The 23704-nt window shown below is 31.1% G+C and overlaps 2 protein-coding genes across 3 annotated transcripts; one reads left to right on the top strand and one right to left on the bottom strand.

Moving 5' to 3' along the window:
- Window positions 1-2433: 2433 nt before the first annotated feature.
- Window positions 2434-4969, bottom strand: LOC108474573 (ATP sulfurylase 1, chloroplastic). Its single transcript, XM_017776541.2, has 5 exons — window positions 4215-4969; window positions 3578-3983; window positions 3211-3471; window positions 3040-3126; window positions 2434-2951 (listed from the first exon to the last, which is right to left on the bottom strand). The coding sequence occupies exons 1-5, from the start codon at window positions 4721-4723 to the stop codon at window positions 2814-2816; spliced, it is 1401 nt and encodes a 466-aa protein (XP_017632030.1). The 5' UTR covers window positions 4724-4969; the 3' UTR covers window positions 2434-2813.
- A 10803-nt stretch (window positions 4970-15772) lies between these two features.
- On the top strand, window positions 15773-19563 carry LOC108475796 (meiotic recombination protein DMC1 homolog). Of its 2 annotated transcripts, none has more exons than XM_017777774.2 (15): window positions 15773-15847; window positions 15940-16022; window positions 16579-16670; window positions 16762-16833; window positions 16923-16961; window positions 17070-17127; window positions 17231-17276; window positions 17393-17438; window positions 17636-17697; window positions 18401-18467; window positions 18551-18643; window positions 18725-18793; window positions 18883-18961; window positions 19065-19231; window positions 19519-19563. In XM_017777774.2, exons 1-15 carry the CDS (start codon window positions 15831-15833, stop codon window positions 19561-19563), a joined length of 1035 nt encoding a protein of 344 aa, XP_017633263.1. In that variant the 5' UTR covers window positions 15773-15830. The 2 variants fall into 2 exon arrangements, with proteins under 2 accessions (XP_017633263.1, XP_052882353.1); XM_053026393.1 differs by lacking the exon at window positions 19519-19563 and adding an exon at window positions 19511-19512 and having other exon boundaries at window positions 19065-19250.
- Window positions 19564-23704: the final 4141 nt, after the last annotated feature.

A 23704-nucleotide genomic window follows, 5' to 3' on the forward strand; every position in this document is an offset into this window, starting at 1 on the left:
CTTTATGATCAAAGAAGATGGCTAAAGGGACATTATTAGAATCCGAAGACAACTAAAAAAATCCTAGCAAACTTTGGAACCCTTTTATATGGTCCATATGAACATATATATATATATATAACTGGGACTGGCCAGCTTTGGGTATCTAACAATTCTTTAAACACTGTAATGGGTATGGAATAATTGTAGTGATAAGGCCATGAAGAGGTGGGACTGCTAATTCAAACATATCTTGGTATTAAAGTTTGTTGTTGTTAATGAAGGGGTGGCTAAAGACATGTAATTTAACGGTGTTATATATATATATATATTGCTTTATAAATCTTTCTCCTTTGAACAAGCTCAAAAGCTAAGTTAATTGGACCCCTTTTTTCTCTCTAATTGAAGAGAAAAATGGTAGGAATGGTGGTGGGTGGGGGATATCCACCATAATCATTTCTTTAGACTTTGAAAATGATTGCACCATTTGAGGGGGTGCCATTGCCATTTGCCTTTAATGAAACTAAATTAGTTAAAAGCTTTTTGTGCACAAAAATTAAGGGCTTTTGAGGTGGCAAATGAATCAATAAATCATGTTAAAGAAACTTTTTAAGCTTTGATTATAGGTACCCAATGTTTAGTTTTTTTGTGAGGAAATATTGAAATTGGTATTTTAAGTTCATAATGAATTGAAATGTGAAGTAATCATTGGATCAAAATGTGAGTTAAGTTGGCACTGCAACAATGGCTTGGATGCAAAATACATTGTTTATATGCAATTAACCATTCAATCCTAGAGGCTTATCTTCTTCCATGAAACCTTTTTATGTAAAAATTATTCCACATTTAATTTAATATTTTTTAAGCTAGAATTAATTATTTGTATAATAGATTTAATTAAAACAAATTATTATAAGCACTAAATTAAGTCGAATTAATTAACTAGCTCACGTATAATTTTCATAAGATGAAATTTAAACCTTGATGCTAAAGGCATATAGTAGTAAAAAATTTCCTTCGAGAACCTCCAATATCCGGTAATTATATTGGTCCCTAATTAAATACAAAGTTGACCCAGAATGCAAACTCTCTTAGCATTTTTTTTCTCTTTTACAAGACTTGGACTTGACCTTATGTAAGAAACATCAAGTTCCCTACCATTTTTGTTCGATAAACCTTATTACATAAAACTTTATACTATATTTTAATCTCTTTTATTGCATTAATAATAGGATAATTATTTGATACACTAGCGATGGGTCGAGATTTTGTCATGTGTTCTTTAGTTGTATTTAAATTTTTTTTTAAAAAGACATGTAAAATCTCAATATGCTTGTGGAATAAAAACTTTTCACCACTTCTGTAACAAATAATTATCCTCAATAAAATTTCTTTTATTAATTTTGAAAAAAATTATACTAAGAAATTTTGTTGACAGAGAAAGTAATTAAGTTTAAGGCTAAGTTTATCTTAATTTCACAATTAAGATTTTCCTATATCTTAAAAGGTATGTGTCACTCACTTACCCGTACTTATGGAGTCTTTAAACTCCACTATCCAATGATGCCTTAGCTTGTAGACCAAATACAATCTCCGCATGTGGATTCTTTGTTAAATGCTTTCTATTAACTTGATTTTAATTTTAATTTATCTAACATAAATTATATTTGTAAATCAAGGTAGTTAGTATCGTATCGGTGGGTGTATTATTTTTTTTCGTATTGATAGATATTAATACGGGCATGTTTCGATGTATTGTTTTAGGTTTATCGATGTCTTTAATTATTTTTCATACACACATATGTTTGTAGTCCCATTTTAATTTCTTGATAAATTATATATACATGTAAATATTTTTCATATATATATTTTTATAGTCTAATTTTTAGTTTCTTAATAAATTATATATTATTTTGATAAAATAAATAAATTACATATTGTATATACATACCAATATATCTCAATTACATCCATATAAATATATTTATTTATAAATATAAGTTTTAAAATTATTAATTAGGTTCAACAATTTAATTTAATAAATTTTAATTTTAAATATAATTATAAAAAATTAAAATGGTTAAGATACAAAAATTTTAAAATTAGTTTAAAATATCAAAATTTTATACCAACTAGTATAGGTTAGTATCCATTGATACAAGTCGATATTGATTGAAACAGACCGGAACGGAACATACATTATTTGGTACCGATTTAGGACTGATACGTACCGTTCCGACAAGAAATGGACTAATTTAATAAAAGTCCTAAACTATTAGGGATCTTAAGACTCTTTTGATCCAACAGAATTACTTAAATTAATTGGGTTTGAAATCTAATTAAGGGGAAATGCTCACATCATGCAAGGCTTCAAAGTCCTGGACTATGTCTAGTTTAAACCCTGATCCTTGCAGTTTAAAGAGTCCAAAACAACTAGTGGAAGTCTAACTCAGCTTTGTTACAGACAAGACAATTGTTCTGGTTCACATTTAGTATATTAGCAGTAGAATTTTCTTGCATGGCTTAAAAAACAACCTTGGATTTTTTGGCAGTAAATACGAGAATAACAATCCATGTTACTCATTAGAAGACAATAACGTAATATATTTATATATATAGTACAATTTAGCCTTATGCTTAAATGGCTTAATGGAATAAATGGTGGATGCCTTAATGGGCATCCTAGTAACAAGGAGGCAAGTTTCATGACTATGAAACAGGATCTCCACATGGTTTTTATTGAACAAAAATCTGGACACAAGAGACTTCACCAGGTCCAGATTACGCGATGGAGATAAATAGTGTTTCGAGGTTTGCTTCCAAATTCAATTCATCTAAGCAGCAACGGGTTGCGGTATTCTGTCGTTGTCCGATGGTGTTAAGCTGGCATAATACTCGACCAACACTTCCCAGCCGCCAGGGCACATAAATCCTGCAGGAGGGTTCTCTTTGTTCTTTGCTAATGTCCGCATCTGTAAAACCGGAAGCACCCCGTTTTCGAATTAAGTTCAGATGTTGAAACCGAGTCTATGGTAATAATCATATGGTGAGAAAGTTTACCTTGGTGCCTGATATGAAGAGGAAGTCTTGAGCCCTCGAGGGATCGAAGAACGCCATTTTACCTTGGGTATTATCATATGCAGCAACCTGCAATGGGTTCTCAAATCTTAAGCCACAAGTAATTACATTTTATGAGAAAATAGCAATGAGATTGAATGCTTGTTGTTATACCCTGAAAGGAAGGATGTTCAGCCGCTCAAGTCCAGGAGCCATGCTCAAGACCTTCTTCCCATGATCAGCATCATATAAATCTCTCTTCTCAACCGGATGACCCATTCCAGCCGGATCTCTACCGACAATGTAAAAATTGGCTCCCGCATTAATCCGAGCCTTAGCATGCCACTGCACTTCAGTTGGACCAGCATAGTGCATTGGAGATGGGAATATAGATACTACAGTTGTTTCAGGATCAAGAACACCATCCTCAAGCACCTAAATTAAAATATTTATCATCAATCAAGCATTTGCATTCAAAATTTAGGTTGCTTGGGTTTCAAGACATCTCCAAACAAGGCAAACAAGAGGATGAATTAGTTACCTTCTCGTGCTGTTTCATTCGCCAACTAAGAGGAACATCATCTGCCTTAGTGTAACCTCCCAATGGATGAAGCAAAAGAATGGGATTCTTATAACCCATCTCGAGAAGCCGCCGACGAGTATCGGTCATCAACAAAGCGTGACCATTATGAACAGGATTCCGAAGCTGGAAAGCAAACACGGCATCGGCATTGCGCCTTTCAAACTCTTTACGGAGTTCCACCGGAGACAACCGAAACCGATCGAGACCGTCGTTGTACTTGATCGGAGCTATAACCTCCAAGTCACCTCCAATCAACCAATTTCCAGCATTTGTTATTGTTTCTTCAACGTATGGTAAACCAGGGGCTGTAGTCCCCCAAGTCCTTGCTATCCTTTCTTCCTTAGGGTGCTTGTAAATCTCAATGCTGAAAACAATCAATTTAACCAAAGCATAAGCAACAACCAAAGATCATAAATTGACCCACATTCAAACAAGCTTCTCAATAATGCAAAATGGCGGATTCACAAAGGATTTTATCACGTTATAAATGGAAGTTCAACAAAATGGTAAAATTACTGGATTAGTCCCTATAGAATCTATGAAATTACATTTTGGTCTAATTTTTTTCTGGCCCCTGTTTTTTTTAACAACTTACTCGGTGAGGATGGCGATGAGTTTATCATCCGAGTCAAGGAGAGCGACTCTGTTGGACTCACCGATACTCGCTTTTTGCAAATCGTCGATAGCCAATACAATCGGGACCGACATATTGACGAAGGAACCATCGTCGAGCCGGAGCGAGTTAAAATGAAGAGTTTGGAGGAACTCAGATTCCCTCATAAACCCGGTTAACGGGCTAGCCCAGCCTTCACTCAAAACGTGAACCCATTGCACGTCGATCGGAGTAAGCTTCACCTTGGGCAACGAAGCCGCTTCCCGCTTATTCAACTCCCGCTCCGGTTTCGACACGTGGAGGTCGACAAGTTTCCCACCGTCCGGTTCGATCAAACCAGCTCGGATATGGACGCGTTTGGAGAAGGCAGCGGTCCGGGGTTTGAAAGAGAGGGAAACAGGGAGTTTAAAGGAAGGAACAAAATGGGTATTCAAGGATTTGTTCAAAGATTTGGATTGAAACGGAGTTTGAATGAAGATGGTGGAAGCCATTGTTAAGAGCTTTGATCGGTGAATCAAAAAATAAAACACTCAACGTCGGGGTGTACTGTTTATAGCCTGGCCTTCGGTAGCTTGATTTGGTCGAGGAACCGTGAGAGAGACAAGACAAAGGCGTCGTGTTCTTTATGAATATGAAAACATGTGGCATCGATGTTGGAATTTATAAGCTATTTTTGAGAGGATGAACCTGGACAGTTTTTTTTGCTTGGTTTCTTCGTTTGTTTCATTAAATTAGAATTTTAATTTTACTTTTGTAGGTTTTGGGCGTCAAATTTGGCCACTCATTTGTGCAATCAGCCATTACGAATCTACATCTTATCTATGCTTTAATATTTAGGGTAAATTTACACAACTAATCACTCAATTATACATAAATTTTTATTTTGATCTCTTAATTAAAAAAATTATATTTTAGTGACTAACATTTTTCAAAATTGTTTTTTATCAACCAACTATTAAGTGGCTAATGATGATATTTTTTAGTTTGTATAATAATAATTTAGTTCTTAAATTTTGTATTTTTATCAATTTAACCCTAATTTTATATAAAATAATAAAATGTTGATTTTTTAAAAATCTAAAAGTTCCAAAAATACATAGAGAAATTCAAAAATTAAATAAAATAGGCAAAGTGCAAGAAAATGAGGAAAATTTATTTTTATTATAATTAAAAGGCTTGAAATATAATTTGTTTTCACAATTTGAGTTTTGAAAAGTAATTTAAATGAATTGAAATTTAGAATTGAGTTTAAAAAATAAAATTTATGGTATCTTTGATATTTTGGTTAAAAATGGTATCAGAGTCAATTTTACAAGTCTCTGTAATATCAGTTTTAGAAGAAGCTCTTCAAAGACATGAAATTCGACTTATCTCTCAAGATTATTAAATTGGTGTCCGATAATATCTCCTCTCGGTCTCATTTATCTTAATTTTCCCTTAAAGGCATTAATCCTAAGTTTTGTATTATATTCGATTTGGTCCAAATTTTGTGATTTGGTCCCTAAACCTTTCCATTAACCAACCACCTAAGATTTAGTTACCCATATTCATGCTTAAGCAAACAAAAACAAGATAATCACACACAATAGGCATAAATAGAAAACACAAGAAAAATGAGAAAAACTTAGGTTTTTCTCAAAGAAGCTTGAAAACAATAACAATGGCAGCAAAGGAAATGTAAGAACACTTAAAAATTATATTTTTAATACTGAAACTAAAAGGAAACTGAGTTGCATTGAAACTAGGATCAAATTGAAACATATAAAGAGTTTTAAGTACTAAACAAGTAAATAAACACTAACTACAGTAATAATTAACTTAACTAATAGCTATGAAAACGAAGTAAAACAAAAAATAAACATGAACTTAAATCTTAAAGTTATGGAGAAGAAAACTAAAACCTTAAAAAATGAAGAGAAAAATTCTAAAACATGAAAAATAGTCAAGTGTCTAGTGTATATTTGTTCAATCAATTTTTGGCCTTTTTTAGCAAATTACAGACCCAAAAAATAGTGACCAAATTGCCCTTGATCGTCTAATTTTAGTTGCGGAACATGGTGGACAAGGTCTATCTATGTGGTCATTTTTTGTCTCGCTTTAATAGTGATATTGCGATACACATGGTCTGGTATTGTGATATCCTTGATAGTCTTAAAATGGGTGCCCTTTGAGAGTTTTGGGTCTCGTGATACCCTATAGCAAATATCACAATACCACTATTGATGGCTCAATCCTCTTTATTTTCAACATTATTAAGGGTATCACTGTAATACCCCTACCCGTATTCATTGCCGGAATAGGGTACGAGGCATTACCGAAGTTTACGAATTAATTTTTTTTTTTATATTCAATATAGCCCCTTTATAAATATCTAATCTTCCCTGCAATATTAAATCGAGACCAATCCACATCAACCAAATCAATTCAACATATTTTCAAGATAAATTCATGCATATTTATAAGATAACGTCATCACATATCTAAAACCAGGTTTGTTAACCATACTAATGGCTAACTTTACATTCATTTCACGTTAACATTTACTTTGTTAGCTTATACATGCCATTGATTTCCAAAATAAAGTTTCTTTATATACCGAAATCACGAGGTTAACGATGTGATGTGTCTCACCAAATCCGACCTCCAAGCTCTTAACACTACAAAACAGGGAAAAAGGAAACGGGGTAAGCACTTTGTGCTTAGTAAGCTCATGTAACAAGAATTATACTTACCTAATATTTTCAATACAATATAATAAACATTCATATATCCATTCAATGCATTATTACCTTAACATGCACAAACTCAACATTCAAGTTAGTACAATAATTTCCATGTATCAATAATATATATATACCATGATTGATGAGCTCGTCAATACCATGATTTCCATTTCCTTGTTATTTTTCCATATTTATCCTGTTGAATTTATCGAAATTTCGATGGATTTTCAGAGGTACACTTTTAATGTACAATTCCGGGTCCGTCAATTCATATTCATGTGCGCACATTTCCATTTCAGAGAGCACACTCCCGCAAACCTCAACCTTGCGGCGGGATTACCAGGTCGAGCTAAATCCTGCAATATAAACTCATAGAGTATTGTCGGGATTACCAGTCAAAGCTAAATCCTCAAACGATAATTACTCTAATGAGCTTGGATCGAATTACCAGTCCGAGCTACATTCAGACCCTAATTCGGATTACCCGTCGAGGCTAAATCCATTTTACACATATTCTTCGGAGGGCTATATCAGATAGGATCACCCGTCCGGCTAGATCCTTTTACCGTCAATTCATTTTCGAGATCCATCGAATTTTCCTTTCATTCAACCGGATTTCTTCCCTTTTATCAAATTTATCAATATTTCATAAATTTTCATATAATGAACATTCAAATCATATTCATATCAAAACATGCATTTCAAGCATTTAAGAATATAATTCAAGTTACGAACTTACCTTGATAATTGTTTGTAAACAGTAAAATCTACTAATCCCGAACTTTTCCTTTCCTCGATCTAGCTTCAGATTTGAATCTTTCGGATCTAAATAAATAAATTTAATTATCAATTTAATACATTTCATGTTCATATGCAACATTCTCTATAATTCAACTATTATTTATAGTTCATTCAAAGCTGTCTACTTGAGTCATAGTCACTAAATTATTTATAACTTGAGTACGGAACTCCAAATTAAGATCCATTAATTTTCCCTGAAACTAGACTCATATATCTTTTTACCATAAAATTTTCAGAATTTTTTGTTTAGCCAATAAGTACAGTTTATTCTTTAAAATCACCCCTGTTCTGCTGTCGACAGTTCTGACCCTTCTTCACTAAAAATTAATTATCTCTTGATACAGAATTCAAATAATGTTCTCGTTTGTTTCTCTTAAAAATAGACTCATTAAGGATTCTAGACATATACATTTAAGCCCATAATTGTTTTTCTTAAATTTTTTATGATTTTTTCAAAGTCAGAATAGGGGAACCCGAATTCATTCTAACCTTGTCTCACAAAATTCATTATATCTCAAAATTTACAAATCCATTGCTTACACTATTTCTTTTATAAGAAACTAGACTCAATAAGCTTTAATTACATATTTTTTTCATCTTCTAATTCGATTTCTACAATTTATGGTGATTTTTCAAAGTTAGCCTACTGCTGCTGTCCAAACTGTTTTTGTGCAAACTGTTTATCACCATTTTTCCCCTAAGCTTTTAATAAATGATAGTTTCGTCCCTACTCAATTAGCCTCTCAATTGAGCTGATTTTTCTCAATTAACATTTTATTCTGTCACCTTAAACTAGTTTACAACCTTTAGGAATCATAATTTCAACAATAGACTTTAATTCCAAGCATTTTCACAATTAGGTCCCAAAAATCAATTTCTATTGAAATTACCTAATAAAATCATCTCATAAACAAATTAAAGCTTTAATTTAATTCTATTTCATCATAAACTTACAGCACTCAACCATGGCGACTTTCAATTTCATCCATGAAATCAAAAACTAATGAATTTAATTGTAGGACCTAGTTGTAAAAGTCTTAGAAACACAAAAATTACAAGAAAAAGGCAAGGATTAACTCACTTGGTGCAAAAATTATGAAATATCAGCTTAGAGAACCCTCCTATGGCGTTTTTAGCTGCTGGAATTGAAGAGAAATGAAGAGAAATCTAGATATTTCCTATTTAGTCCTAGCTTTGTTTAGTTAATTTTGCAATATTCTAATTTTACCCTTAATTTATCAATTTTTCTGCTGATTTCATACCTTACCGTCCAGCCCAAATAAATTTTGGGTCTAATTTCCTTTTAAATCCTTTCTCATTAGACTCTTAAGCTATTTAATCACTTTAGCAACTTTTACACCTATTACAATTTAGTCCTTTTCATTTAATTGACTACCCAAACATTAAAATTTCCTAACGAAATTTTAATACCACATTAATAACATTTCATAAATATTTATAAAATTATTTTTGACTCGGTTTTATGAGATAGAGGTCTCGATACTTTGTTTTTACCCAATTTCTTCAATAATTTCTTTTTCTATCTAATCACTAAATTGGTAAAATTTTTCTATCAATATTTTCATACGATTTTCCTATTATATCAATTTTCAAGCAAAAATATTGAAATAAATTTCTCTTTAAATCGGATCTATGGTTATGAAACCATTGTTCCGATAACCTTGAATTTAGGCCATTACAATCACGACTTCCATACTTCAATATCGCAATACCCCTTTCTAGGTGATGTTTTCGTGTCGTTTGAGCTACCGTGGACTCCCTATATCACTCACCAACCTCGTTACATTCCCCAGATGCCAATTGGGAATCTCAGGTCTCAAAATAGCACAAAACGCACACTAATCACTTATTAATGCAAAGAACTAAAACTAACCAAAAACACAACAAATACCTCAAAATTGATTGAAAACAAGTTCATTAAATGTAATGGAGAGTCTAGTTTGACATACCAAATTACGACAGATCAACTTATCGAAAAATACGTAGTTGGTACTTGAGCTCTTTTGCACCTAGTTGATATCAAAACTTGTATTTTATCGCACACATTTCCTCAAAAGTACCTAGTTGGTACTTGAACTTGTCCAAATGTCAAAAAAAATTATACTTCTTAAAATTAATTTATATTTTTTAAGTTTTTTTTATTTATGTTCGCCACGTGTCATACTAAGAGGTGTTCACGTGTCACTATATGATTGGTTATCATTGCCACATCAACATAAACTAACAGTGTTAGTGCGGATGCACCAACTTGGATGATGGAATATAAGTTCAAGTACCAACTAGGTACAAAAAAAAAAAAAGCTAAGATACCAACTAGAAACTTTTGGATAAGCTCAAGGGCAAACTACATATTAACCCTATTATTTAATTAAATTCCTCTAAAAAAGTTAACTTTTTAAACTAGTATAAAACAATTATTTTGAGTTTTTTTCCTTTTTTAAAAATATACATAGACTTAATCTTCGAATAGTGAAAATAATGCAATGTGAAATCTTTCTATGAAATGAAAAACATTGAAAACATTTTTTTTGCCTTGTTTTTTTTTTCCCGATTTAGACATGTTATCAGTAACTTCCAAAACTGAGTGGTCCAAGTACGTCGGTTAAACAATCAAAATCCCACGAAACCTAGTAGTCTGGGAATTGAAAATAAGAGTTAAAATGAATCAAGGTAACTTTGTTGATTTCATGTCTCATGGAGATGTCGAACTTCATCTTCCTTTAATACTCATCAAATTTATTTTGTGTTCATTTCTTTTGAATCATTTGGTATATTTTTCATTTTTTGTATTTTTTATTATTTAATACATATGTTTTGGTTTTCTATTTATAACTTATTTATACTTCTTAGATTTTTAAATAAATTTTATAATATTTTATCTAAAATTATTATTTTTAATATTTCACTTTTTAAAACTTTTAGAGTTTGAACTAAATTGACAATTTTGTAGATTTTGAGAGATAAATTTATTGAATTTTTAGAATTAGAACTAAAATGAAAAATTTTGTAAATATTAAGGGTTAAATTTGTTGACTGTTTAGATTTAGGATCAAATTGATAGAATGTGTAAACATTAGAGGGTCAAGCTTATTATTAAGCCAAAAAAAAACCCAGGTCAACTTTCCATCACCCATCTAACAGAAACGGATGGGACTAAATCGAAAATATTAATAGCTAGATGACTAAAGCATAATTGGGTAACTATTGTTATAGTCTAAAAGAAATTAAACTAAATAAAAAATATGTGATTGTTTTATAATCTGGCTTGTGAATATAAAAAAACGAATCAATATATATTAAAGGGTAAATTACACCTAAGGTCATTAAATTATTAGTAAGTATACGTTTTAGTCACTCAATTTCAAAACGTTACAAAATAGTTATCGAACTATTCGAAAGATTTCATTTAAGTCATTAAATTGTTAAAATTGATGTTGTATGGCATTCTCTATTCACACCGCCTACACCAATCAAAAGCTCTCATTCCCTTCTCTTCTACAAATTAGTTTTTTCATGAAACAACTTTGAACATTACGAATTTGTTAACCCTAACAACTTTATTCTCCAATCTTCGATATTAACATCAGATCGACTTGGATCTAAGTTATATTCTTTTATTTGTCGATGAATACTGATTCATTATACTGATTGTCGAACCGTAGCTTGGAGCTTGCTAGTCAGACTTTTTGTTTTTAAATAACAACTCAATGACTTAAATAAAGACTTTCAAATAATTCAATGACTATTTTGTAACTTTTGAAAATCGAGTGACCAAAATGTAAATTTACTAATAATTTAGTGAGACTAATATTTTTAATACATTACATTTTTAAAAAATACTTGTAAATTTTTAATTTTATTTATTCACCAAAAAAACTTTTTTTAAAATATATTTTTATTATTTAAATAATTTTAGACTGCAGGCTTTGCATTTCTAATTTCCGGGAATCTTCCTTATTTGAATTCAAAGATGCAGCAAACAACACTTTTTTCAAAATATTGTTTTTATATTGCAAGTGTTAATGGAACCTTTTGTCCGCATTGAACTTTCCCTCTTTTTCTGCCACATTCAGAATATTTGTTCGATACCATTTTTTCTTCTTTTCTATTATTGTCGTTTTCTATTATATTATTGTAATTACAAAATTAACCCAAAAGAATTGATTAATTATGAAAATAACCCAAGTGTAAAATTTTGTAAGAAAATGACATGTTTCCCATAGTGCACGCCAATATCACCATTTCCATTGGCGACACCACTCAATCATCATTAAGCAATCATCAGTTCTTTTAAAAAAATAATTTTTAAAGGTGTCGCTAGATAAATTGGAGGCGCCAAATTAAAATGTGATTATATAAAATATTTAGGGACTTGATGAAGCAATTACACTTTAGAATTTTATCTAAATTTAAACATTTTCAATTCATTCCCTAGCATATCTGAATTTAGATAAAGTTGAGTAAAAAAATTTAGGAATATATTTGGGTAATTTAAATAAGAATTTTATAAATTTTAAGCTTGCTTTTAAAATTAAAAAAAAAACGAGAATGGTTTATTTTAGCTTTTTAAAAGCTATTTAATTTTAATTTTAAAAGGGGCAGCCCTTTTTCCAGATAATCTAAAAAGGATAATTGCCTCATTAGGTCCCTGGATGTTTTAAATAATTAGACTTCAGTCTGGTGCTGCCAATTTATCTAGCGACACCACTAAAATTATTTTTTAAAAAAATTAAATGATTGCTCAATGATGACGGGGTGGTGCCACCATAGGGAATGGCAGCACTAGCATGCACTATAAGAAACAAGTTATTTTTGTACAAGATTTTGCATCTTGATTATTTTCATAATTAAATAAGAATTTTATATAGTTTTTTAAGCTTACTTTAAAAAAAATAAAAAAAATGAGGAGGGTTTATTTTTGTTATTTTTATGTTTTTAACAGCTATCTAAATTTAATTTCAAAAGGGGACAAACTTAACATACAAATAAATAAAAAAATAGAAAACATTTAATTTGGTTAGACACGCTCACTGGTTGGTTACTGCCTTGCCACCCAAGGCCCGCCTTAAAATGAGGGAGGATTTGGGAAAAAATATAGCCCGAAAAATGGGCTTGGACAAAAAAATAAGGCCCGTTTAAAAAATGGGCCGGGTGTCGGGTAAGGTATTTTTGGCCCGAATAGACTCGGCCCAAATTCACTAAATGACAAAAAAACCTATTTTTTTGTTGTTTTTTAATGTTATTTTCTTGTTGTTTTCTCTCTATTTTGCTACCATATTACTATTAGTTACTACTGTTTTGTTGTTATTGTTTGGATATTGTATAAAACTTATTTTATTAATAATTTTGTTATTATTTTAAAGGCATTTGTTAATTTTGTTATTATTTTAGAGGTATTTGCTTGTTAAGTTGCATCTATCTTGTGCCATTTAAGTCTATATATTTTTAAAATTTATTTTTAATTTGTTGGAGAATACTTATTTTGATTTTTAGTATTTTTGATGTATTATATATATAAATTATATAAAATAATATAAAATAAATCTGGTAAAATTTGAAATTTGGGCCAGCTCGAGTTTAGTATTTTTATTTGGGTCGGGCTTGAGCAAAATTTTAAGCCCGTTTTTTGGGTCCGGCCCGACCCATGAGCACCTTTAAATTTGGTGCTGCATCCTTTTTTTCAAACAATCTAAAAGGGGTAATTATTTCATCAGGTCCCTAAACATATTAAATAATCACACTTCAGTTCAGTGTCGTCAATTTATTTGACAGCTCATAATTTTTTTTTGAAAAACTAATGATTTCTCAATGATGACGGGGTGGTGCAGCCAATGGGAATCGCAGAACCATTATGTACTATAGGAAACGGGTCATTTTGGTACAATATTTTGTATTTAGGTCATTTTTGTAATTAATAATTCTTTTTGGTCAAGCTTCGAAAAAAAACCATAATTGTCGTTTTCTATTATATATTATATTAATAAAATTTGATTTTCCGAATCTTGTGATAGTGATACTAATTCATTATTATTACAAAATTTGTAAAATAAATAAATAAATCACATAATAAAAAGTGTCGTATACTTTTAGATTTCATAAAAAATATTTATTTCCATTTTATGTGTACCAAAAAAATGTTTCTTCAAACGACCAAACTCCAAAAAGTTTAATTATTAAATTTTTACTATTATATTTTTTCTTTCACTTTTAAGCTAAACTATTTATCATTAAGTAAATTATTTTTAAAGATAATCTCGAAAAATGATTTTGAATCAAAAATTAAACTCGTTTAAAATATAGTTCGGGTTTAACTTAAATATTCAAAACCCGAACGACTCTACTCAACCCGGTTTAAGTTTATAATACTTTATATTATATTATTTTTATATATTATATACTTTATAACGCATTAAAAAATAAACATATACTAAATATATAATACTACTCTAATGTAAACATTAAAATAATGTTAAGATGACTATATAAAATTTTCAATAAATAAAAAATAAAATTATTAATATTAAAATAAAGTAATATAAATATAAATTTAAAAATATTTAAAATATAATATGGTCGGGCGGGTTTGGGTAAAATTTTATGCTCATATTTCGTGTCGGACCAGGTTTGAGTAAATATAAAATATGTTAATATCATACTTAGGCCCTGACCCTACCGATCTATGAGCATCTCTAAGTTATTGGACGTATTGATTAAAATATATCAAATTTAAAGTATTGTTATTGACTTTAGTATGAATTTTTAGAATTTTGTATCATAAATTTGAAAATTTAAAATAAACTAATAAATATTTAAAAACTTAACATATAAATATAATTCAGAAAACTTATACTTATAATAATGGTATAAAGCAATGTTAATTTATTAAATATTAATAAAACAACAATTTTTAATAAGGTTTACTTAAAGTAATTTAAATGTACACTTATTTTATATATAAAATTATCTTAAATATTTTTAAACTATATATTTATCATTACTTTTAAGCTAACATGATATTAATAAAATTAAAGTAAATTAAGAAAAAAATTTATTTTAAAGAAAATATTTAGTGCATTGTTATTGGAGTTTTGAACTCCACAAGCATGATTAGGGATTAACAAGTATTTATAAGGATATAATAAATGATTACATGTCAATATTTTAAAGCGGTTTATAAAAACAAAATACGCAGCTTTATAAAAAAAATACATTACCAAAGTACTAAATATTCACTATTATTTTTACAACATTACTTGAATGTCTTATTATATGAAGTATTTAAACATTGTAATTTCATTGTAGTTAAATTATTTTTTAATATTAATATTTTTAATATTATAGAAAATTACATTTAGAAATAATTGTAAATATTGTAATTATAGTTAGATCTAGTCATGAGTCGAGCTACCTGTCCAAGCCTAAAGGCCCGTCCAAAAAGTGAAAGAGTTTGGAATAAAATATAAGCCCAAAAATAAACTTAGGCAAAAAAAAAAAAAACATATTTTCTAAATGGATCAGACCTTGGATAAGAGTTTTTTGACTTAGCCCGAATCTACCTAAATTTCTCTGATACTGTTTTGTTGGCATTTTACTATTATATTACTATTATTTTGTTATTATTGTTTAGATATTTTCTAAACATTTTTTATTTGAGTTGGACTTGAATAAAATTTTAGACTATTTTTTAGACCAAGCTCGAGCCTAAAAAATAGATTTAAAATTTTAGTTCTAATTATAGTAAATATTAATCATATTAAACAAAATGAACTCTCTTCCTCTCAAGTGGACCCCATTTACTATGCTGATCTGGCAACATTATACCCGCTTCATTTATCTACCGTATTGATTAAACTTCCCTACTCTCTTGAGCCCTCTCCTACACGTCCAAACGCGGATCTCAAGCGTCGTTTAACGGAATTTAACCGTCTTACTCTTCTCGCTCCCTCTTCCCGCCCTATTATAAAATTCTCAGGTTCTTCGATAATTCACATCCCCATTTCAAATCTCACGCCAAAAAAGAAAAAACGAACAGATATTCTCTACCGCAACGAAGATGATCGGTACTCTAAAGTAAGTTCAATTTCAACATTTCCTTTTCCAAATTCTAGTTCTTACATTTTCCTTTCTTTTAAATCGTATGTTGAAATTTGCACGTAAAGCAGAGCCGAAGAAGCGAGTCAGCTGCAGCTGGTGGAGCGAGAAGATATCGACGATGAAGAGGATTTGTTTGAAGCCATTGACAAATGTAAACTATTTTTGAATCTCCAGATTGTCTCTTTGTTTCTGTTTTAAGTTTGTGATTCCATCTTGATCTGCTATTCCTATTTGAAATTAGCATTTAATTTGTTGTGAAAATTTTTGAATAATTTCTGCTGTTTATGCTTTCTCGATCTTCTCGTATCAGCTTGTACGCTTTCTTAAATCTTCATTATAGTCTTATGCTTGCGATTTGAACGACTACGTAGATCGCTTGTTGCTCTTTTTCGAGATTTTTAAGTTGTCAATGTCTAGATTTTTAGATTTTAAGTGAACTAGCTTGATCTAGTATGCTATTCTAGAAGTTTTATTTTCATTGTTTTGAGATTCAGATCTGCGGTATTCTCTGTTTCAACTCGGTTGTAAATTGCAATATATAAGCATTTGTTCGTTGATATCGTTTGCAAATCGTTCGCTGGAAATATATGAATTAGAACATTTCTCTTTGTTCCGTCATCAGATATTTCATTTTCTAACGGGGAAAATAGTTTTTTAGTAATTTTATGTATATTAGATTTGAATTGCAATAAATTTTTTTGGTGCAGTGATAACTGCAGGAATCAATGCCGGAGACGTGAAAAAGCTTCAAGATGCAGGGATCTACACTTGTAACGGATTGATGATGCATACTAAGAAGGTAAATTCAAATTTAATTAACACATTTGGACTTTTTAGTATTATGGCGGGAACTGTTTTTTTTAATTGTTGTATTCATTTTCTTTTTCCAGAACTTGACTGGAATCAAAGGTTTATCTGAAGCTAAGGTCGATAAGATCTGTGAAGCAGCAGAGAAGATAGTGGTTAGTTGAATTCATCTCATTGATTTGGTCCTTTTTTCCTTTCGTTAATTTTCTGATTTCCTTTTATTGTTCATGTTTTATTTACTCAGAACTTTGGTTATATCACTGGAAGCGATGCTCTACTAAAAGTAAGTTCAAATTTCATGTTTTAATTTTATTTTCTCATTTCAAGTTTTTAGTTCATGTTTATGTTAAAACTCAACGCTTTTTGGGCATTCTTGTTTTTGGTTTTGTAGAGAAAATCTGTGATTCGCATCACAACTGGAAGCCAAGCCCTTGATGAACTGTTAGGCGGTAAGTGCTTTTATTCTTACGGGAGACAAGTTATATATTAATACATGTACATATATTTTGATTAAAGTTCTCTTTAAATGATTTTAATAACTAACTTTTAAAGGAGGGATAGAAACTTCGGCTATTACAGAAGCTTTTGGAGAATTTAGGTAAGAACAATAGCATATAGTTTGTCATTTTCTTCTTTATAGATATCATTTACCTGCTGGTTCATCCCTACCCTAAGCATGATTAACTTGTATGCTAATCTACAATGTTGATTTAGGTCCGGCAAAACTCAGCTAGCACATACTCTATGCGTTTCCACACAGGTTTTTAATCTCACCTTTGTGATCCATGATTTAATGTGAGCCTTTATTAATTCTTAGAAACTGGGGATAAAAGAAAGAAAATAGGTAATAGAGCTAACCTGCTTTTAATATACTCGAAGCGTCTTTTATTAATGGGTTTGATTTGAAGGGGTTTTAATTTGTTCAAATTGGCTCTTGGAATATTATTGCCTTTACAGCTTCCTACAAACATGCGTGGAGGGAGTGGAAAAGTTGCTTACATTGATACTGAAGGAACTTTGTATCCTTTTTGTTCTTATTTAGGACAATGCTAAATGCGCATATATACGAATAATTGTTTTGTTCCGCGGCGACATTTTTGAAAAATCAAGGAATAAGATGATTTCTTTTATATATTTTTTTCCCATTTTAGTTTCTCTTCTTTGAGAAGTGGCTAAGAATAGGATATTATCAAAGTATTTCCAACTAGATTTTAGATAAATTATAGCTATTGTCACTATAAAATAGTCTTTGTTCTATTTTGGTTCGAATTAGTCACTTCTGTTAAAATTTTTATGTTTTTTAAATAGATTATTGATGTGGCACATTAGCCCGTTGAGTGATTGACATGTGGCATTTTTGTTTTGTTGATTTTTAACTAAAGTTTAGGACTTTCTAAAAAGTTTGTGGGGAAAAAGTTTTGGATTAATTATAGGGAGGTCCCTAAACTTTAGTCAAAAATTAACAAAAAAATAACACGTGCCAGTCACTTAATGTGCTAATGCATTGTATTAGTAATCCGTTAAAAGAAAACAAAAAATTTAACATAGTGACTACTTCGCACAATTATTTTATTTAGAGTGATTAAATTAAAAAAATATTTTAGAGTCACCAAAATAGGACAAATCCTATTTTAGAGTGATCATTAAGTAGTTTACTCTATTTTTTTTAGTATCCAACTAAATTCACTTTATTTGTTCTCTTTTAACTGCGTACACTTGTAGCCGGCCGGATCGAGTTATACCAATAGCAGAAAGATTTGGGATGGATCCAGGAGCTGTTCTTGACAATGTAGGCTTCAATATCCATATATAATCAATTGAATTTATAAATAGATTTTTAAGCATATTCCTTGTTTTCTATTTATGTCAAAGATCGTTTATGCTCGAGCCTACACATATGAGCATCAGTACAATCTGCTTCTGGGTTTGGCAGCAAAAATGTCTGAAGAACCATTCAGACTTCTGGTGAGCTTTGTCGACATCATTCAATAATACTTGATTCCATGGAATCTGTTTAATGATGTTCTTTTACGCTCGTATTTTCAGATTGTGGATTCTGTTATTGCTCTTTTTCGAGTAGATTTCACCGGGAGAGGAGAACTTGCCGAGCGCCAGGTATTATCTTGAAAAAACCTTATTACAACTTAAATATGTATGTTTGAGATTACACCCTCTTTAATCAAATGAACCTTTTTCATTCGCAGCAAAAATTGGCTCAGATGCTTTCCCGATTGACAAAAATAGCTGAAGAATTCAATGTTGCGGTTTACATGACCAACCAAGGTACGTACTCGAATCACTCTCGTTAACCTATTTACTTATATTTTCCATTGGCAGAATTACAACTGCGGAACAAGGGATCTTTAAGACAGCGAATTTCTTGCAGTTATTGCCGACCCTGGGGGTGGAGTGTTTATATCAGACCCAAAGAAACCAGCCGGAGGGCATGTGCTAGCACATGCAGCCACGATAAGGTTGATGTTCAGAAAAGGCAAAGGTGAACAGCGCGTGTGCAAGGTGTTTGATGCTCCAAATTTGCCAGAAGCTGAAGCAATATCCTTTCATTGTCACTATTTTTATTTTTATTTTAGAATTTTTTGATTGCCTCAAATCACTTAATCCCCGGTCGTCAGATCATGATAGCAGGGATTTAAATAGTGGCAGCAATTTGATGTTGCAGCCATTATTTTACAATTTGGGTTGTTTCAGTTTTCATATTAGCATTCGTTATGTCCTCCATTACAATAAAAAAATGCATTTAGGATCGCGATTTAAATCCTCGTGTCAGAGTACAACAGCTTTTGTCGCTTTTGTTTCAGTTATCACCTTGACAAAAGTACGTCTTTCAGATAACACCAGGAGGAATTGCAGATGCAAAGGACTAGTAGCTCAGGGGTGAGAGACTAAGATTGGCAGCTACACCAGACAGGTCAAAGTAATATACCAACATTTTTTCTATAACTATGGAACAACATGCAGTCTTTTTTTTTTTTTAATTGATTGTTTATATTACTTCCCCTTAGAACTTAAGTTGCAGGAAAAGGATTTGCCTTCCCTTTGTATATTTTCTTACCTATAAGATAAGTTCTTTTATATGGGCAGACAAGATACGTAATTAGCACTCAAAGACTAAGAAAGATTTATGACACCGGGAGTCATTAAACGAAAGGCATTATCTAATTAAGCTCAGTTGTTTGAGGACCGGTTTGCAGCATTTCCAACTTTTTTACATTCAAATTAATTCAGATTGAAGAAAATATTAGTGTACAAGCCCAATTTTTGGGCCCAAAACCCTCTAACCCGTTTGACCCAAACTCAGCCCAAACCTTTAAAGCAAAATAACAAAAGTTTCAAACCCTAGATGCGCCGCACCTAGGGTCTCCTGGCTCCAACCACTGCCTCATGTTAGTGGCACTACCACCGCCGTTTGTCTGCCATACAAAGAAGAAAAAAATGGTAAATATGTAGATGATAAGCATGTAAATGGCTATAAAAGAGCAAAATCAAAACCTTTGTAAAGGGATCGGCACTTGTGAAATAAAAAGCAATATTAGTTTTCAAATATACAAAAAACAGAATATAGACACTAGCAATATCAAAAGCAGGAAAAGAGCCCAATATCAGAGATCGGAGAACGAAAGTAGCGAATCCAAGGTGATTTAGCTTCATTTTCATTTTGTTCTTAGACTCATTCCCTCATTTATACATATAAATAAAAAACATAAGAAAAAATAATAAGAAAAAGAGAAAAAATTACCCCAAAGGCGATTTTCGGCCACCGTGTACGGTGGCCGGAGCGGCGGAGCTACGGTGGCGCGACGGCCGGCCGTTGGTGGCCTCCTTGGCCGGTTTCTGGGTTTAGCCCAGAGGGAGAGAAGAGATTTTTTTTAAAAGAGGCTGGAGAAATGATTTTTTTTGCCAAGATTTTGGTATTTATAAAGGGACAATACGACGTCGTTTTGGGCCTTGATTTGAGCGCCAAAACGAGTCGTTTCGACCAAGACCAACACCACCCACCTATGCCGGGATCCGCGTGTTTTTGGGTGAGGGTTATTTGCGCCTCGGTCCTTCCGCCTCGAGGCTTAGTTCAATAGGGTCTCGCTATTTCCTTTTCTTTAATTTTGCCCCTATAACTTTACTTCTATTTCATTTTAGTCCTGTATAAAACGTCGTGTTTTAGGGGGAAGGGATATTTTCCCCTTTGGTCCCTCCTGTTTGCTCGCGTATCCAAATTAATCCCCTTTTTCTTCATTTATTTTAAATCAGCCTCAAGATTCCATTTTTTAGTTCGATTTCGTCCTTTCTTTTTTCCTCATTATGCTAATTTAATTGTGATATTATTTATTGCATTTTATTATGGTTGTATATTTATTAATGGATCATTATTATCGTTTTATTTGATACTTATAAATATGTGTTATAAAGATATTATTAATAGTTTTAATACTATAATTCTTACTAATATGTTTGTATATAACCTAGGTATTCTTTTAATATATAGGTATTATGCTCCATGTTATGTATATATGTGTTAATACTATACTGTGTCTATATTTTTATACATCTGTATATATATATTATGCATATTTCTCCTTTTAATACCATATATATATATATATAGATATATATATTCTTTTATATATTACGATAATATCCAAATATATATTCGCACATATCTTTTAATATTACCATATATTTATTTTATTTTAACATACGTATGTATTTTTAGGTAATACCTTTAATAATTGTTTTCTAACATTATTATTATTTAATATGTGTATCATATATATATCCTTTTAATATTACGTTCTTCTATAATTACGTATATATTTTTAATAATTGTGTTATACATTACCATATCTATATAGTATTATTATCATTATTATTATTCCTAATATATATATCGTCTTTTAATATCATAACATAAATATATATGCTTTATATCATATTATTGTTATATCTATTCTCACCCCTATTATATTTTATACATGTACATATACCCTTTATATATAGTATGCATATATCGCTCGTATTATTAGTCATATGTATATCTATTTTCAATATATGTTTATGTAATGTTTTTTCAGTATTATCATTATCTTTGTATTGTTACTATCGTTATTATATCTTTTATTGTCGTCACTATTGCATTATTGCTTTCATCATTATTATTATTACTAACATGTATATATATATACTATATATTTTATTATATCACGATATCGTTTTTATATGTACGCCATGCATATGCATTTTTAATATTGTATTATATTTATGTACATATATACTTTTCTCATATGTTTCTTATTACTTCTATTATTATGTATGCACCCTAATACACATATGTATATATTTTCATATCGTTATCATCGCCATAATTGTCATTTTATTTTGCCATTATTTATTTATTTATCTATTTGCTCGCGTATTCGACCATTTCACTTCCCTCACGCATTAGTCTATATTTACGTATTACTAACCTGGCTTTTATGTCATCTTTTTATAATTGCTTGTTATTGTCATTCATTATTACACGTTATTATTAATATCATGATCTATTTTTTATATATCACTATGAATCACATTATGTTTTTATTCAATACTTTAAAATAATTCTTTCATAAAAGTGATATTCCGTATTTGGTGATTCGAGATAATCGTGCCCTAACTTACTGGGTTTTGATTCTTCTCATTTACTTTAAATAACGGAATACTCTTTTAAATTGCTATACGAGTCTAAAAATGCTCATTTTCGGAGCTTCGAGGTGTGGTGCCCTAACTTACGGGTATGACATTTTGATATCTCGAAATAAGATCTTTTGCAAATAAAGGCAATGTTCGAGGTTCGGAAATTGAGGAAACGTGCCTAACTTCACTGGGTTTCAATTTTCCTCGTCCGCCTAACTAACCGAATATCCTTTTAAAGAGGTTGAAATACACGAATTTTTATATAAAAGGCAAGCTCGCTCTCGAAAATTTAAGATGTCGTGTCCTAACTTATTGGATGTGACATTTTATATTGTGAGACGAGAAGGTCCTTAACATTTGAGCATTTTCTTTACAAAGAGGGATCGTATTTTAAATTCTTTCAAGTTTTCAAATTTTCGACACTAAGACACTAATTAATCAACTAGGTGCCAATTTTGGGCGTATCGAGGCTGCTAATCCTTCCTCATGCGTAACCGACTCCCGAACTCATTTTCTAATTTTCGTAGACCAAAATTGTTGTTTAAATAAATCAAGTTATTTATTGAAAATAACCACTTTAACGAGGTGACCCGATCACACCTAGTCAAAAGGATTGGTGGCGACTCCCGTTTTTTGTGTTCATTTTCAAAATCCAAGTCGATTCCCGTTTTCCAAAAAAATGGTTACGACAGCTTGGCGACTCCACTGGGGACACGAATGAGAGAGTCAAGCCACAAGTTGATTAACTCTTGTCTTCTTATCGAAAATTGAAAATTTAGTTTTGAAATACGATCCTTTCATTGCATTTCATCAGCTATTTTTGTGGTCTAAATAATACCTGCTACGTTGGTCCGATTCTTTAAATAGTGTTGCATATTACATTGTATGACCGTTGCGGTCACACCCTCTTAAGTAGGAGCGCGAAACTATTCCTTCGTGAGGTTTTCACCTCCGTGCAGGATAGTGGATTGCTTTCGGGATACATCCGTACCTATGTCTTCGTGAGATTTTCATCTCCGTGCACCATAGGGAAATGTATTCCCTGAATCGAACTCGATCTCATATGAGCCTATAATGGGTGAAGATTGAGGAATCTGCTGGTTCAGGTACCCTTATTCTAGAATCAAACCCCATGTAGCGAGCCTTAAGAACCCACCCTAGGTAGAGCCACTCCAAAACCCTAGTGGTTACCTGAGCAAGTGCTATATTTATTATTCTTCGTTTGCTTTGAACTGTGCATAAACTACTGACTTGCTTTGTTTTACTTTCATTTGTATTTGCATGGCATTTTCATCATAAAAGGTGTTGATTCGTGTTCGGTTCCTAAATAGATAGCTT

Source organism: Gossypium arboreum, chromosome 3 (genome assembly GCF_025698485.1).
Source record: "Gossypium arboreum isolate Shixiya-1 chromosome 3, ASM2569848v2, whole genome shotgun sequence".
Lineage (NCBI taxonomy): Eukaryota > Viridiplantae > Streptophyta > Magnoliopsida > Malvales > Malvaceae > Gossypium > Gossypium arboreum.